This window comes from Capra hircus, chromosome 17 (genome assembly GCF_001704415.2).
Source record: "Capra hircus breed San Clemente chromosome 17, ASM170441v1, whole genome shotgun sequence".
Taxonomy (NCBI): Eukaryota; Metazoa; Chordata; class Mammalia; order Artiodactyla; family Bovidae; genus Capra; species Capra hircus.
In genome coordinates, this window is record NC_030824.1 from 17,079,456 (window position 1) to 17,098,379 (window position 18,924).

Sequence of the window (18,924 nt, forward strand, 5' to 3'; positions counted from 1 at the left end):
TCTGACATTAATAAATCATAGCAATATTTTTTGGATCTGTCTCCTAAAACAAAGGTGAAAGTGAAAGTGAAGTCGCTCAGTTGTGTCCGACTCTTTGCGGCCCCATGGACTGTAGCCTACCAAGCTCCTCTGTCCACGGGATTTTCCAAGCAATAGTACTGGAATGGATTGCCATTTCCTTTTCCAGGGGATCTTCCCAACCCAGGGATCTAACCCAGGTCTCCCGCATTGCAGACAGACGCTTTACCATCTAAGCCACCAGGGAAGCTACAAAGGTAACAAAGGCAACAAAGGCAAACAAAGGTAACAAAGGCAAAAATGAACAAATGGAACTTAATTAAATTTAATATCATTTTCATAGCAAAGGAAACCATCAGCAAAACAAAAGATAACCTACTGAGTGGCAGAAAATATTTTTAAATTTATTGGTGATAAAAGGTAATATCCAAAATATATAAATAGCTCATACAACTCAGTATCAAAAAAAAAAAAAAGGCCCAGTTAAAAAATAGAAGACCTGAAGAGTCAGGTTTTTACCAAAGACATACAGATGGTCAACAGCACATGAAAAGATGCTCATCACCATTAACCATCAGAGAAATACAAATCAAAACCACAATGAGATATCACTTTACACCTGTCAGAATGGCTATCACCAAAAAAGACCACAAATAATTTGTTATTCATGAGGATGTGGAGAAAAGGGAATCCTTGTACACATTTGGTGAGAATGTAAATTGATGCAGCTACCATGGAAAATAGTGTGGAGGTTCCTCAAAACACTAAAAACAGAACCACCATATAATCCAGCAATTCCATTTCTGAGTATATATCCAAAGAAAACAAAAACATTAATTTGAAAAGATATATGCACGCCAATGTTCACAGTAGTATTATTTATAATAGCCAAGATATGCAAGCAACCAAAATGTCCATCAAGAGATGAATGGAATAAGAAGATGTAAGATACACACATACACACACACACTATGGAATACTACTCAGTCATTAAAAACAAAGAAATTTTGCCATTTACAACAACATGATGAACCTGGAGGGTATTACGCTTATTGAAATAAGTCAAAAAGAGAAAGACAAACACTATATGATATTACTTATATGTGGAGTCTAAAACAAACTAGTGAATATAAGAACAAAAATTGAAACCAGTTGTAGGGAAGATATTACCTAAAAAGAAATGAGAATTAAATGAATAGCATATCCTTCAACACGACAAGAGAAAAGAGAAAGCAATGAAAATAGTTTTTTCTGACCAAGTGACTATTGAAGAGGAAAAACAAAGATGGTTTACTTTTGGCAATGATTCTTTACTGAGAGAACTACTAAAAGAAAACAAAACAAGGAAATTTCATTTCAGGAAGAAGGAAACTGAATCCAGAAGTAAGGAATAAAGTACATGAGGCAATGGTAAGAATTCCTAAATATGTGGGTAAATCTAAACAGGAAATGACTGTGTGAAGTAGTAATTATTATAACAGTAATGACTACCATGACAACCACTTTTAGAGTTGAAGAAATAAAATGGAAATTAAATACCAGAGGATAAGAACACATGTGTAAGGCAAGAGAGGGTATGAAATCATTCTGAGGCCCTTGTATTGTTCAGGAGATTAACAATTGTTCAGCTGACTAACTTTAGGCAAGAAAAATGTGCTAAAAATATAAGAGTAAACAATACCAGAACAGGAGTAGAAAAGGAAATAAAGGGGAAAAAGAAGATAAAGAAAACAGGATTGGTACAATGGAAAGTAGAAAAAGAAACCATAGGAAAAGCATAGTCAATAGGGTGTGCAAAACATAAATAAATTTCAATGTATCAATAATAAGAGAAAATATAAACAGGACTAAACTCACTAATTAAAAGACAAGTTCTCAAACTGGATGTAAGAAACTATATCTACATGAAATCCCCTATATGATATTTAAGAGACATATGTAGGACAAAATAAGGATGCAGACAGCTGAAATTAAAGAAAGACATACCAAGCAATACTAAACATAAGAAAGCTGGCACACTTATATTAATAGCAAACAAAATAAGACCCTTAGACAAAAAAGCACTGCAAGGAATTGAGTCATAAAATAATGATAAAATGAATAATTTACCAGGAAGTATTTTTTTTAAACCAGGAATCTTTTTCTAAATTGTGGTAAAATACATATAAGCTAAAACTTAACTATTTTAACTATTTTTAAGGCTGCAGTTCAGAAGTATTAAAACGTTCACATTATTGTACAACCAATCTCCAAAACTCTTTTTATCTTGCAAAACTTAAACTCTACATCCATTACACCAAAAGTCCCTATTCACCAGGAATTTCTGAACAGGCACATTCAAGAACCTTGATCTGATAAACACATGGAGAACTCAGTGCTCAACAACTGGAAAATATATTTTTTTTCAGATCAAGTCATTAAAAAAATTATGTTGGCTTCAGCTCCCTCCATGGCCACCCTGAACTCCTGAAGACTATGGAGCTACTCTTTAACAATACTCAAGGAAAGAAAGCATGATGTAATGATTTTTATGCCCAATCAAGCAGTGATTGAAATATTTAAGGCAACAAACTCTAGAAACCTAAGAACTCATCAGGGAATATTGTTCTTCTAAGCTTTGAGGACTCTATTAGAAAACAAATGAGAGACAATAAAAAGTAGGAGAATGGGTAGTGAGAGGATTAGTAATGAGCACTGAGTCTAACAAGTACAGGTATAATACTAAAGCCAAAAGGGAAAACTAGTATAACAGAACAGAAAGTAAATGTAATACACTCTGACAATGTAGACATGATACGTAAAATCTGCAGGGAGGGGAAGGGAAAAAGAAGGTGGAAGGTAGAATGAGTAAGCTGGTTTCCTCAGTAAGCGGTTTTCCATTGCTGGGGATGGTAAGGGAAGGGCAACAGATATAATTTAAAGCTGATGAATCAAGTCATAGTATAAGCATATTACATGTATAAAGGCAAACAGTAAGAAAGACAAATGACCAAAATGAGGTGCTAAAGGAGAGGGAAGAAGTTTAGAGGAAAAATATCAATTTCATCATTACTCATAGTGGGAATTAATAGATACTATCAAAGTAATGAAATATTAATGGCGGCATTACAGATACAACCAGTAGAGCAAAACCACAAGCCAGAAAATATGAGAGAGAGACAGAGACAGAGTATGAGCAGATGAATTTATTTTTATAGGCTATAAAGTCAGAAGCAAAACATAATAAAGTACACAAAGACCAAATATGTTTGCATATCAATAAATATGAACTGGCTAAACTTATTTATTAAAATAAACCTGTCAGATTATATCATATAACAAAACACAATTCAAGATCTATTCAGAGACATACCTAAAACAAAGCAACTTTTTAAAAGTTGAAAGCAAAAGATGGGCAAAAGGATAGCAGGTACAATGAAAACAAAAGGAAGAAGACATTAATACGTCAGAGTTGACTTCTGCCCCCTCACCCCAAAAAGCCTTTGTATTTTTCTAAGACAGTAGAACAAAGGTGTGGAGAGCAAACTTCAGGAAGCCAATAAATAATTACCTATTCATTAATTTTCAGAAAATTTCTAGAAAATACACAAAGAGCTGTTAACATTATTTCTAGGGAGTGTGCTGGGGGTGGGATGTAGAGAGAGAAATAATTTCAATTCTTTCCCTTAAATAATTCTTTAGAGTTTGAATTCTTGCCAAGAGCATGGTTTTACTTCTATAAGAAAAAACAATCAATAAGAAATATTTCAGTGAAATCAATAATTACCATATTATATACTCTAAAACAAGTATTTTAGCTTTAGCAATTACATGTATTATGCCATTTAATTACATATAATTTAAGGAACAGCTTCTATAAAACAAACATGAAACTTCAAGATGCTAGCTAATTCCAGATAATTATAAAAGATTTAGATAAATATAAGTTGTACATCTTAAGTTGTGACGCTCCAATTTTCAAATGATTATGAATATTCAATTTATAACAAAATGCAAATACAAAAGAAGGGAAATGTATTAATACTTCACTGTAAACTTTCCTAAATTTTGAGAGTTGTCCATTAAAACAAGAAGTGTAAAGTATTTTTTAAGTACTCCTGCACTTTAACAATATGAGAGGGGCTTCCCTGGTATCTCAGTGGTAAAGAATTTGCCTACCAATACAGGAGACACAGGTTGAATTCCTGATCCAGGAAGATCCCACTTGCTGCAGAGCAACTAAGCACGTGTGTCACAACTGTTGAGCCTGTGCTCTAGAGCCTGGGAGTCACAACTGCTGAACCCACAAGCTGCAGCTACTGAAACCTGTGCTCCCTAGAGCCGGTGCTCAGCAGCAAGAGGAGCCACCACAATGAGAAGCCCTCCCACCACAACTAGAGAAAGCCAGTTCACAATGAAGACCCAGCACAGCTATAAAGAAAGAAATTAAATTATTTAAAAAATGATAATATATCCATGTAGTTTCAAGTGTTAGATATACTTATACAAGTTAAAAATAAATACCATTCAAACTAGAGAACAATTAAGAATTTCAGTTACTATTTGGAAATAGCTCAAAGTCAATGAAGTAGCTTTTTTTTCAGTATACTTTTCATTACAAAAGGTTTCTGGGTAAAAATAAACTATACAGGGATGTAGGAATTGACATATGGAGATAAACAAGATGAACATTAGGGACTCAATAAGGTCATTGAACTCAAACATTTAAAAAAACCAAATGGTTGATAAAAACGTGGGTAAGTTCTATACTCTTTTCTTTTTTTAAGACTTTTAAAACTGTGGTAAAATACTCATAAAATAAAAATAATCAGAATAAATAAAAATACTTATTTATTATTTTTGGGCTGTGTTAGGTCTCAGCTGTGACAAGCTGACTCCTCTCTAGTTGTGGTGCACGGGCTTAGCTGCCCTGCCACGTGTGGGATCTTAGTTCCTCGACCAGGGATTGAACCCACACCCATGCATTGGAAGGCAGATTCTTATCTACTGGACCACCAAGGATATCCCACTTAAACCCTTTTTAAGTGCACAGTTCAGTGGCATTAAATATATTCACACTGCTGTACAACCATCACCACTATCTATCTACAGAACTCTTTCCATCTTCTAAAATTGAAACTGTCCCCATTACTTTTCAACATGGCAGAAGACAGAGATGAAAAGCTTACAGGACTTCGGTGCCCCTTTGATTTGATGAATATGTTAAGAACTGAAGAACTGTATTATCTGGGAATGGTGGTGAGATAGCTATATTTCTTTGAAATGGAACAGGCAGGAAGTACTTGACATACAGAGAAATCCAGTTAAAACACATAAAAATGAATTTCACGTTTTGGTTATATTTTATAATAAATGACTTTATAGAATTTAATCTAGTATATGGTTTAACTGAGAAAATCAATTTTTTTGAAAGGCAATAGTATTCCTTCCTTTAAAACTATTGCTAATAGTTATAATGATAAATAACTTTTTAAAACAGTTCTTATACATTAGTCATTGCTATTGCTAAAGCATCGCCACGAACAAAGCTAGTGGAGGTGATAGAATTCCAGTTGAGCTATTTCAGATCCTGAAAGATGATGCTATGAAAGTGCTGCACTCAATCTGCCAGCAACTTTGGAAAACTCAGCAGTGGCCACAGGACTGGAAAAGGTCAGTTTTCTTTCCAATCCCAAAGAAAGGCAATGCCAAAGAATGCTCAACTACCGCACAATTGCACTCATCTCACACGCTAGTAAAAAATGCTCAAAATTCTGCAAGCCAGGCTTCAGCAATACGTGAATCATGAACTTCCAGATGTTCAAGCTGGTCTTAGAAAAGGCAGAGGAACCAGAGATCAAATTGCCAACATCTGCTGGATCATGGAAAAAGCAAGAGAGTTCTAGAAAAACATCTATTTCTGCTTTATTGACGATGCCAAAGCCTTTGACTGTGTGGATCACAACAAACTGTGGAAAATTCTGAAAGAGATGGGAATACCAGACCACCTGACCTGCCTCTTGAGAAACCTGTATCCAGGTCAGGAAGCAACAGTTAGAACTGGACATGGAACAACAGACTGGTTCCAAATAGGAAAAGGAGAATGTCAAGGCTGTATATTGTCACCCTGCTTATTTAACTTCTATGCAGAGTACATCATGAGAAACGCTGGGCTGGATGAAGCACAAGCTGGAATCAAGATTGCTGGGAGAAATATTAATAACCTCAGATATACAGATGATACCACCCTTATGGCAGAAAATGAAGAGGAACTAAAGCCTCTTGATGAAAGTGAAAGAGGAGAGTGAAAAAGTTGGCTTAAAGCTCAACATTCAGAAAACTAAGATCATGGCATCTGGTCCCATCATTTAATGGGAAATAGATGGGGAAACAGTGGAAACAGTGTCAGATTTTATTTTTTTGGGCTCCAAAATCACTGCAGATGGTGACTGCAGCAATGAAATTAAAAGACGCTTACTCCTTGGAAGGAAAGTTATGATCAACCTAGATAGCATATTCAAAAGCTGAGATATTACTTTGCCAACGAAGGTCCATCTAGTCTAGGCTATGGTTTTTCCAGTGGTCATGTATGGATGCGAGTTGGACTGTGAAGAAAGCTGAGCACTGAAGAATTGATGCTTTTGAACTGTGGTGTTGGAGAAGACTCTTGAGAGTCCCTTGGACTGCAAGGAGATCCAACCAGTCCATCCTAAAGGAGATCAGTCCTGGGTGTTCTTTGGAAGGACTGATGCTAAAGCTGAAATTCCAATATTTTGGCCATGTCATGCGAAGAGTTGACTCATTGGAAAAGACCCTGATGCTGGGAGGGATTGGGGGCAGGAGGAGAAGGGGACGACAGAGGATAAGATGGCTGGATGGCATCACCAACTCGATGGACGTGGGTTTGGGTGAACTCCGGGAGTTGGTAATGGACAGGGAGGCCTGGCGTGCTGCAATTAATGGGGTCGCAAAGAGTCAGACACGATTGAGCAACTGAACTGAACTGATTGCAAAGTACCTTACGTGTGTTATTTCATAATTTTATTACCACTCTTAAGAAGGGATTGGTTTATAGGTGCGGACACAATACAGAGATGAAGTCATCTACCTAAGGTTATTTAGGGTCTGCCTGATTCTGTAGCTTCTCCAGAAGGAAAATTCTCTAGGCAGCTATGCTTAGTTCCATATTACCCTCCTTTCTTCTGATCCTTACCCACAAGCATAGCTGGTTCAACTAAGGATGGACCCTTGATCTGACCTGAGGATAGCAGTAATCTCTGAGTTGGTCTGGCATGGAAAACTGCTCTCCAAAGAGAGGCACTGCACCAGGAATTTAAATTAGAAAATGCAGAGAAAATGGGAATTATAAGTTCACAACTTCAACACATATGTAGAGAAAGGCTACAGTGTGAGATGTGAACACTGAGGAGCCATAAGCAAGCTAAGGTTACAACTATGCCAATCCAAAGAATGAGGAGAAACTAAAAAATGGAGAAAAAAAACAGCACACAGGTAGACACATGCTGTGGCAGGAACAGTGAGAAGCCAATATGAAGTGAGTCATGTTCTGGTGTAGTATGAGTTCTTTTTTAAAAAAATATATTGATTTTAATTGGAGGCGAATTACTTTACAACATTGTAGTGGTTTTGCCATACATTGACATGAATCTGCCATGGGTGTACATGTGTTCCCCATCCTGAACCCCCCTCCCATCTCCCTCCCCATCCCATCCCTCTGGGTCATCCCAGTGCACCAGTCCCGAGCATCCTGTCTCATGCATCAAACATGGACTGGCGATTCATTTGACATATGATAATATACATGTTTCAATGCCATTCTCCCAAATGATCCCACCCTCGCCCTCTCCCACAGAGTCCAAAAGAGTGTTCTATACATCTGTGTCTCTTTTGCTGTCCTGCATATAGAGTTATCATTACCATCCATCTAAATTCCATATATATGCGTTAGTATACTGTATTGGTGTTTTTCTTTCCAGTTTACTTCACTCTGTATAATAGGCTCCAGTTTCATCCACCTCATTAGAACTGATTTAAATGTATTCTTTTTACTGGCTGAGTAATATTTCATGGTGTATATGTACCACAGCTTTCTTATCCATTTGTCTGCTGATGGACATCTAGGTTGCTTCCAAGTCCTAGCTATTGTAATCAGTGCTGCAGTGAACACTGGGGTATACATGTCTCTTTCAGTTCTGGTTTCCTCAGTGTGTATTCCCAGTAGTGGGATTGCTGGGTCATATGGCAGTTCTAATTCCAGTTTTTTAAGGAATCTCCACACGTTCTCCATAGTGGCTGTCCTAGTTTGCATTCCCACCAACAGTGTAAGAGGGTTCCCTTTCTTTAGAACTTTGCTCTGCTATGTACCAGCTTTGTGATCTTGGGCAAGTCCTTTACCCTGTGTGCTTTCATCTGCTTCTTTGTGTAAAGGGTGGTTTATCTAACTGGGTGGTTATGCGGCCTGAATGAAAAACGTAATAGTGCCTGGCACACAGATAGCACTTGATAAACGCTCTTATTATCACTGCTGCTGCTGTTGCTGCTGTTCAGTCACCAGGTAGTGTCCGACCCTTTTGCAACCTCCTGGACTACAGTCCACCAGGCTCCTACAGTCCACCAGGCTCCTCTGTCCATGAGTTTTTTAGGCAAGAACACTGGAGTGGGTTACCATTTCCTTCTCCAGGGGATCTTTCTGACTAGGGGTCAAACCCGTGTCTCCTGCATAGGCAGGCAGATGCTTTAATGCTGCGCCACCTGAGAAACCCTCTTATTATCACATACATAGATATTATCCACAAGTTCCCACTAATGTCCCTGAAGCTTCCCTGAACCCAAATGCTCAGGCAGTTGTACCTCCAACTGCTCCAGACAGACTATAGTTTTGATCTTTGGATTTCCATAACAGTGCATTTCCTTTGTGTGTGTGTGTGTGTGTGTGTGTGTGTGTGTTAGTTGCTCAGTCATGTCCAAGTCTTTGTGACCCCATGGACTGTAGTTCATGAGTCTTCTTTATCCGTGGGATTTCCCAAGCAAGAATGCGAGAGTGGGTTGCCAATCCCTTCTCCAGGGGATCCTCTTCACCCAGGATTGAACCCAGATCTCCCACACTGCAGGCGAATTCTTGACAATTTGAGCTACCCAGGAAGCATTTCCTTTAATGAACTAAATGCTCTTTCAATAACTCTCCCCATTTAAAATATAAATGGATTTAATGAAAGAACTATAGGCATACTGCCTCAGTTCAGTTCAGTCGCTCAGTCCTGTTCGACTCTTTGCAACCCCATGAATTGCAGCACGCTAGGCCTCCCTGTCCATCACCAACTCCTGGAGTCCACCCAAACCCACGTCCATCGAGTTGGTGATGCCATCCAGCCATCTCATTCTCTGTCGTCCCCTTCTCCTCCTGCCCCCAATCCCTCCCAGCATCAGGGTCTTTTCCAATGAGTCAACTGTTCGCTTGAGATGACCAAAGTATCGGAGTTTCAGCTTCAGCATCAGTCCTTCCAATGAACAATCAGGACTGATCTCCTTTAGGATGGACTGGTTGGATCTCCTTGCAGTCCAAGGGACTCTCAAGAGTCTTCTCCAACACCACAGTTCAAAAGCATCAATTCTTTGGCGCTCAGCTTTCTTCACAGTCCAACTCGCATCCATACATGACCACTGGAAAAACCATAGCCTTGACTAGACGGATGGACCTGTGTTGGTAAGGTAATATCTCTGCTTTTGAATATGCTATCTAGGTTGATCATAACTTTCCTTCCAAGGAGTAAGCGTCTTTTAATTTCATGGCTGCAATCACCATCTGCAGTGATTTTGGAGTCCCAAACAATAAAGTCTGACACTGTTTCCACTGTTTCCCCATCTATTTGCCATGAAGTGATGGGACCAGATGCCATGATCTTAGTTTTCTAAATGTTGAGCTTTAAGCCAACTTTTTCACTCTCCTCTTTCACTTTCATCAAGAGGCTTTAGTTCCTCTTCACTTTCTGCCATAAGGGTGGTATCATCTACATATCTGAGGTTATTGATATTTCTCCTAGCAATCTTGATTCCAGCTTGTGCTTCTTCCAGCCCAGCGTTTCTCATGATGTACTCTGCATAGAAGTTAAATAAGCAGGGTGACAATATACAGCCTTGACATTCTCCTTTTCCTATTTGGAACCAGTCTGTTGTTCCATGTCCAGTTCTAACTGTTGCTTCCTGACCTGGATACAGGTTTCTCAAGAGGCAGGTCAGGTGGTCTGGTATTCCCATCTCTTTCAGAATTTTCCACAGTTTGTTGTGATCCACACAGTCAAAGGCTTTGGCATCGTCAATAAAGCAGAAATAGATGTTTTTCTAGAACTCTCTTGCTTTTTCCATGATCCAGCAGATGTTGGCAATTTGATCTCTGGTTCCTCTGCCTTTTCTAAAACCAGCTTGAATATCTGGAAGTTCATGGTTCACGTATTGCTGAAGCCCGGCTTGCAGAATTTTGAGCATTACTTTACTAGCATGTGAGATGAGTGCAATTGTGCAGTAGTTTGAGCATTCTTTGGCATTGCCTTTCTTTGGAATTGGAATGAAAACTGACCTTTTCCAGTCCTGTGGCCACTGCTGAGTTTTCCAAATTTGCTGGCAGATTGAGTGCAGCACGTTCACAACATCATCTTTCAGGATCTGAAATAGCTCAACTGGAATTCTATCACCTCCACTAGCTTTGTTCATAGTGATGCTTTCTAAGGCCCACTTGACTTCACATTCCAGGATGTCTGGCTCTAGGTGAGTGATCACACCATCGTGATTATCTGGGTCATGAAGATCTCTTTTGTACAGTTCTTCTGTGTATTCTTGCCACCTCTTCTTAATATCTTCTGCTTCTGTTAGGTCCATACCATTTCTCTCCTTTATTGAGCCCATCTTTGCATGAAATGTTCCCTTGGTATCTCTAATTTTCTTGAAGAGATCTCTAGTCTTTCCCATTCTGTTGTTTTCCTCTATTTCTTTGCATTGATCACTGAGGAAGGCTTTCTTATTTCTCCTTGCTATTCTATGGAACTCTGCTTCCAGAGTTCCAGAAATAAGCAGAAGATGGAAAACATGCTAGAGATGCTAGAGTGAAGCTCCAACTCTCTCATTTCCTTCTCTATTTGGACAAGTCACTAAACCTATCACCAGAGAGTTGGACTGTAAAGAAAGCTGAGCGCCAAAGAATTCATGCTTTTGAACCGTGGTGCTGGAGGAGACTCTTGAGAGTCCCTTGGACTGCAAGGGACTCCAACCAGTCCATCCTAAAGGAAATCAGTCCTGAATATTCATTGGAAGGACTGATGCTGAAGCTGAAACTGCAATACTTGGGCCACCTGATGCGAAGAACTGACTCATTAGAAAAGACCCTGATGCTGGGAAAGACTGAGGGCAGGAGGAGAAGGGGACGACAGAGGATGAGATGGTTGGATGGCATCACTGACTCAATGCACATGAGTTTGAGTAAACTCCAGGAGTTGGTGTTGGACAGGGATGCCTGGCGTGCTGCAGTCCATGGGGTCGCAAGGAGTTGGACACAACTGAGTGACTGAACTGAACTGAAACCTGTCTCAGACTCCATGGCATTTTCTATAAAAAAAGGAAACAATGTCTATCTGATTTCAAGGTCCATGTGATCTCTCACTGTGCTTCTCTTGTCTCTGATGGATAGCATTTATGAAGAGTTTTATAGTTTATCCTTAGGCACATGCAGTACCGCTCACATTCAAACCTAAAATTACTACTTGGAGAATGAGAAAATAACCATTGTTATGTCAAATGGTGAAGGCCACCCGATCTGGGCTTTTATCTTCTTACAGTTTATCTTTAAAGCAGTGTCTAGAATTAGCTTCCAAGTAACTGTATTTCATCACTTAAGCATAAGTTATCATGATTTGCCCCCCATCCTGCTCCCCAGCAAAGCAAGTTCATTAATCTAACATTAACTTGTCACCACTTGTTGGCACAATCTGAACTTTCACCTGGCCACTGAAGAATGTGACTTCATATTTATAGCTCTGACATGAACATTATTTAAAGCACAAATCTCATTTGGCTGCACTTTTGACTGTAGCTTAAACTCCTTCTCCTTCTCTTCCCAGCACAAAAATTTATGACAAAACAACATAAATTAAACAAAAACCATTGATGGTCACATTATTATTCTTTTTCACAGAATCATATAGAAATAATGATTTGTTTGCCAGGAATTATCCAAGTGAAATATCTAGGATTTTAACTAATACATTTGAACAAGAGAGAGTATTAAAAGTATCATAAAACTAAATTATCTTACTTGGCATTTCTGACGCAATTGTCGTAGTTCTTTTATAATTGGAGCTAGAGCTGACTTCTTTTCAGATACCAGGGAATTTAGTTTTTTTACCTGCCATTTAAATAAAATATATGACATCTAAGAAAGAATTCAAAAGAACAAAAATACTATATGTACAAAGACATTTACTGAAGTATTTATATAAGTGAATACAACTATAAATTATTTCAATGCCAACCAAAGGGAAGTCATTTAATAAGTATTGACTTCTCAGTAAGACAGAATATGATTTACCTATTCAAAATGTCAATTATTAAGACTGTAAACCATTATGGGGAAATATTTATAATCTAGCTGAAAGATAAAACAAATTACAAAGTTGCTGATATACAACTCTGTATTAAGTTTAAAAAGCATATAAATTATGTAGGTTATATAAAATGCACATAAACATGGATGAAGTGATAGTCAAACTACTTAATAACCCAAAAGGTATAGCAATGACCAATCACAATGGACACCAGCCATAGAGATGAATCAGGTCTTGCAGGCATCTGCTGTGCAAAATGTTAATCCTTTTAGGAGTTAGGATGTTGTGAAATCCAGAGGGCTTTGGGAACAATGTGGACAAGATAGGTAGAGGTAGGTACTCTGAGAGTTTGGGGCAGGCAGCTATTTACCAATAAATAATGAAAGATTTAAACATTTTAAAGTCTGATGAAGCTCTATCTGTGCATTCTGGTTGAATAGCAGTCCTGAACATGGAAAGAAACTAAGGACATACACAAAAATGAAATAACTGAATTAAGTAGTATAATTTGGAAAAACTTATTTTTTTAATCTTAAATATTTCTTTAATGCTGTGTAACTTTTACACACTTCAAAAACCACAAAACGTGTAAAGTATTACAAATTGAACAACCTCCTAAGAATGGAAAAATTTTAAAGAGAGTGATAAAGACAGATGAAAGAATATAACGAAAGCAATACACAGAAATGAAAATCTGAATGTTGCACTAAAAACAGAACAAACACAAAAATATCTGCCTTAGAGCCTGTGTGTAAAACAAAGCCTGTGTAATCACCATTTCAGACATGTCATCCAGTGTCCGTCCTTTCATTTCATCAACTTCACTCTTCAGAGCAGACACTCGTTCTAGTTCTTCTTGGGTATAACTATATCCAGATATACCCCTTTTCTCCTCAATAGTTTGCTGAAAGTAAAGAATAAAAATAGGCGTAAAAAACAAGAGTCCACAAAATTGATGTCTAACCTTGATGATTCCATAAGAAGTATATAGATTTAATACATAACAATAAAGTTGTAAGTAAAATAAAGGAATTTAGTCAACAATCTTCACTGACTTCAACAATAATTATATCCCTTTATATTTTATAAACTTATACTAAATTTTACTATAGTATTTTCAGGGACATAGGAAGTAATTATAATTTTAGACTTCAGCATAATGCTCTGTACTTGGCATAGAAGCTACAACACAGGATGCACTCATTAAATATTTGGTGAATGAATGATCTTAAGTGAAAAACTGTACATATTTGCTCACTTATCTAGTATTTATTAATGTGCCAAGTATAGTTCTAGGCTCTTCAGAAGAACTAAACAGTCTCTTGATGAGGGCAAAAGAAGAGAGTGGAAAAAGCTGGCTTAAAACTCAACATTCAAAAAACACAGATCATGGCATCTGGTCCCATCACTTCACAGCCAATAGAAAGGGAAAAAGTGGAAGCAGTGACAGATTTTATTTTCTTATGCTCTTGAATCACTGTGGATGGTGACTGCAGCTGTAAAATTAAAAGGCGTTTGCTCCTTGGAAGGAAATCTATGACAAACCTAGGCAGCGAATGAAAAAGCAGAGACATCACTTTGCCAACAAAGGTCCACAGAGTCAAAGCTATGGTTTTTCCAGTAGTCATGTATGAATGTGAGAGTTGAACCTAAAGAAGGCTGAGTGCCAAAGAATTGATGCTTTCGAATTGTGGTGCTGGAGAAAACTCTTAAGAGTCCTTGGCCTGCAAGGAGATCAAACCAGTCAGTCCTAAAGGAAATCAACCTTGAATATTCACTGGATGGACTGATGCTAAAGCTAAAGCTCTAATACTTTAGCCACCTGATACAAAGAGCTGACTCATTGGAAAAGACTCTGATGCTGGGAAAGACTGAAGACAAAAGGAGATGGGGGTGGCAGAGAATGGATGGTTAGACAGCATCACTGACTCAATGGAGATGAACCTGAGGAAGCTTTGGGAGAAAGTGAAGGACAGGGAAGCCTGGTGTTCTGCAGTCAATGAGCAAGACACAACTTAGAAACTGAACAAGAACACAGCTCTAGGCACCAGATATACTGCAGTGAAAAAAAGAAAAAACCAGGGAAAAAAATCCCTTCCCTCACAGAGCTAACTTCTAGTGAGAGCAAATGGGCAATAGGTAAACAACTAAAATATATACAGTGTGAGGGAAGAGTAGGGTTGGAATCTTAAGTAACAAGGTGGTTAGATAAGGTCTCCCTGAGAAGATGACACCTAAGTGAAGCTCTGAAGAAAGTGAGGGAGCAAGTCATAGAGATACTCAGGGGATCAACAAGAGCAAAAGACATGAAGTAGGTACGTACTTGGGGACTTCCCAGGTGGCACAGCGGTAAAGAATCCGCCTGCCAATGCAGGAGACATAGGTTCAATCCCTGGGTTGGGAAGATCCCCTGGAGTAGGAAATAGCAATCTACTCCAGTATACTTGCCTGGGAAATCCCACAGACAGAGGAGCCTGGTGAATTACAGTCCTTGGGGTCACAGTCCTGGGGACCAGGGGACTAAAATCTTGGACACGACTGAGAACAGCCCAGCACAGGAGCATGCTTGGCCCTTTCAATAAACAACTAGACGGGTGGGGCGGGGGAGGGGAGCTTAAAACAGAGGTGGAGATAGGGGAGGGATCATATAGGACTTAGCTGGTTAGCTGAGACAGTATCAGTTTACATCTATTGTCCTTTGCATTCTGAAAAGTGTCCTAGTTTTGATGATAAATTATAGCGTTGTGTTTTAGGCCAGTGAAAGAGCTTGGACTTTAAATAGAAAGGGAGACTTGTTAGAAGGTTCAGGGTAAAGGAGTTTTTTAGTGAAAACTTTAACATCTATGCTGACTGAGATCAATCTATAGAGGGACAAGGGGAGGGGCAGAGAAATCAGTCAGAAGACAATTCCAATAATTCAAGTTAGAGATGATGGTAGTATGAAGCATATGGGGGCAACAGAGGTGATGAGAAGTGGTTCTGTATATATTTTAAAGATAGATCCAACAAGATGTGTGTGTATATACATATAAACATATAATTTCTGGCTGCACTGGGTCTTTGTTGCTGCGCCTGGGCTTTCTCTAAGCTGAGGCAAGCCGGGGCTACTCTCCAGTTGTGGTATGCGGGCTTCTCTTATTGTGAAGCACAGGTTCTGCGGCATGTGGGCTTCAGCAGCTGCAGCACAAAGGCTCAGTAGTTGCGGCTCGCAGGCTTTAGAGCTCAAACTCAGTAGTTGTGGCACATGGGCTTAGCTGCTCTGTGGCATGTGGGATCTTAGTTCCTGGACCAGGGACTGAATCCAAGTTCCCTGCATTGACATGTGAATTCTCAACCACTGGACTGCCAGGGAAGTCCCTCCCAGAAGATATTATGACAGGTTAGGATGTGAAGGAAAGTGAGGGGTAAAGATGACTCCAGGGGGTTTTGGCCTGAAGAACTGAGAGAATGGAGTTGCTATTTGTTGAGATGAGGAAGACTCAGGAGGACAGGTGAGGGAGTAGTGAAGGTCAGAATTTTAAGTTTGGACGTGTTGAAAAAAAATCTATACTCTCTAGTAGAAATCCAATAGACAGTTCAAGATGTTACATGCACAAGATTGGAATTTGAGAAGCGATCTAGGCTGGAGATCCAAATTTGTGAGTTGTCTGCACAGACAATGTCTTTAAAGCCATAAGAGAATAAGATCACCAAGGGACTGAGGGCAGAGAAGAGATCCAAGGCCTGGGGGACTCCGACATCTAGGCTCTGAAGAAGTGGGAAGAAATCAGCCATGGAGTAGGAACGGTAGTGTTAGTAAAGAAAAACAAGGAGAGTGTAGTGTGCTAGAAGACAAGTAAAGAACAATTTTACAGGAAGAGGGAGTTATCTATCATGTCAAACAAACACTGCCAATAGGAAGGTAACTATAATAAATTCATATGGACTAATCTCAGGATACCTGCAGTGGATACTGTGGGTGCTCTGCCCTGATCTGCTTACTGTGTCAGTGTACCCAGCCCCTACATCTTGTGAGAGTTGGTATTTTGATGGTTTACAGTTGTCCCTTCCTCAAGGTGTACCCTTGGCTGAACAGGAACTGTGTCACACACTGGAGTGGTAAGAGGATCCACAGCAAATGACTGATTGACACAGGGGCCCAAAGCGGGCAGCCCTCTTGCCTAAAGATGAGACCAACTTTGTGATGCAACTTATGCTCCAGAGCTCCTTGTGCAATCAGAATGAAACTGGACTCCAACTGAATCTACTTCTTCCTCTTTGCTTCATCCTGGTTCCTTCCCTTCCTTCCTCCTAAGAGCACTCACTGAATTAATCATGTAAGAAGAACAAGAATTCTTGTTTCAGATTCTCCTTCTAGAGAACCTGATCAAACCTGGCTTCTAGGGTTGGATCACTCACTGGATGAACGAAGCAGAGGGCCTTCTGACTGGGGGCAAGTAGAGTAATAGTCTTGGGCATGTTACAGCAGTACAATTGTTAAGACTTGTCAACTAGGGCAGAAAATAGGTGGAAGGAATTATAGTGGTCATAACAACGGATTGCCTGAATCTCCTTCCAGAGTTTGCTGAGAGGAACAAAGCTGGATGACACCCATTACTGCTGGCCCTCTGTCTCCACCATCATGCTCATACCAAGGCCATGCTTCCCCCAGGCTGTTACCAGCGGCTAACCCATTCCCTCCTGACAGGGAACTCCTCTTATTGGTGACTGGCTCAGGAACTCCCCATCTTCCTAACCAAAATGTCCTTAAAATATCCTATAGCCTGAGGTTCTTCCTCCCCAATCTTCCTTCCTCCTTCTTCCTTCATAGATATCAGACTTGCATTAGAGCCTAACATCTTTCCCTGCCTCCTCCTGCCCAACTCCCTCTACCCTTCACAAATATTTCCTTCATAAATCTCTTGTACATTTAAACCAATCTGGATGATGCTTCTCGGAGGACCTGAACTATCACAGGAAGGTACTAGCTGGTGCAATGTGGCTGGTATTTGAGAAGCATAAATAAATAGTCACTGTAAGACTATGAAATCTGGGTGGCTGTTGCTAAGCTCAACTGACAGGCTCAAATCCATTAATCAGTGATTTAATGCAAAGCAATAAGGTCAGAGAACTTCCTTAGAAGGTTTAAAGAAACCCTCATTTCCTATGGCTACAGAGCAGAGGAAGCTGAAAACAAGGGACAGGACTTAATCCTGGCAAAACTTCATAGAAGGCTGACTATATCCCATGTCAAAGTCAGGGCTGTGATAGGGAAGAGAATGTGTGCTGAGTCTGAAAGGGGGATAACGGGATAGATTCACTTGAGAATCTTAAAACCCCAGATTATCTTGTATCCTCTGGGCAGTGACAAATGGCTTAGCTTGTTGGTCAGGGGCCTGGGGGAAACAAGAGAGCAAGACTGAATGGCTAGGGACAAGGAGGTCTGGGGAGAAGGCATGTGGACCAAGCTATAAGAATTAACACTAAGTGAAGATCTCTTCATCACATGTATATACCCACTAGAGAATGCCCACAACAGAAGAGGCACAACTTTAGGCTCTGTGAATATAAATGTTCTAATTTCCAGGATGGGCATGCTTTTACCAGAAGGCACACTGACAGGCCCTCTAAACTTAATCCTCTGGCCACCATCCTGTCGCATGGGCTCCTCATGCCCAAAGACCAGCGGGCAAAAAAAGGAGTGATTTATTGGCAGGATACCTTAAGGCTATACTGATGTTGCTATTAATGGGGGACAGACAGGAATATATTTGGCATTCATGTGATCCATTATGGCATATCTTGGTACTCCCCTGCCCAGTTTTACCAGTAAATGGGTAGGTTTAGCAACCACAGCCTGAGAAGGGCATTGTTACTAGAATCTCATAGCTCTGAGGAATGAGGGACTGAGTCATCCCACCAAGTAAGTCATCTAGACCATTGGAGGTACTAGCTAAAGGTGTGGGGAATCTAGGATGGATGGTAGAGGAAGGAGATATTGAGTATTAGTTATGTCTTTGGGACCAAATGCAGCAAAGAGAGTTTTAACTTGTCCCACTAACTCTCCTAAATTGTCCTAGAAATTTTGACCAACTGTAATCCTATGGAAGAAATACCAGGATGGAGTGACTTTAACATGAGAAACAAGCAGATCTCAGTGCAAGGGACGGGTTATAGAGGATGTTGTTGGTGCGCCACTCAGACCTCATCTGCAAGCTGCTAGAGTGCTGCAAGAGTGCTGATTGCTAATGCCTCACAGCTGCCCCTTCTTCAGAACATGCCCTTGGCCCAATGGGACCTGCCTCATCTAGGCCTCATCACCCTACCACAGCTGATG

General features: G+C 39.7%; 1 protein-coding gene across 1 annotated transcript in view; it reads right to left on the reverse strand.

Annotated features, from left to right (window-relative positions):
* IFT81 (intraflagellar transport 81) overlaps positions 1–18,924 on the reverse strand; it is a 99,739-nt gene that overhangs the window by 15,497 nt on the left and 65,318 nt on the right. The window contains exons 13-14 of the mRNA XM_005691425.3: positions 13,384–13,512; positions 12,320–12,409 (exon numbers count right to left, since the gene is read on the reverse strand). Of these exons, the coding sequence (XP_005691482.1) occupies positions 12,320–12,409; positions 13,384–13,512 (219 nt within the window). The remainder of the gene's footprint in view (positions 1–12,319; positions 12,410–13,383; positions 13,513–18,924) is intronic.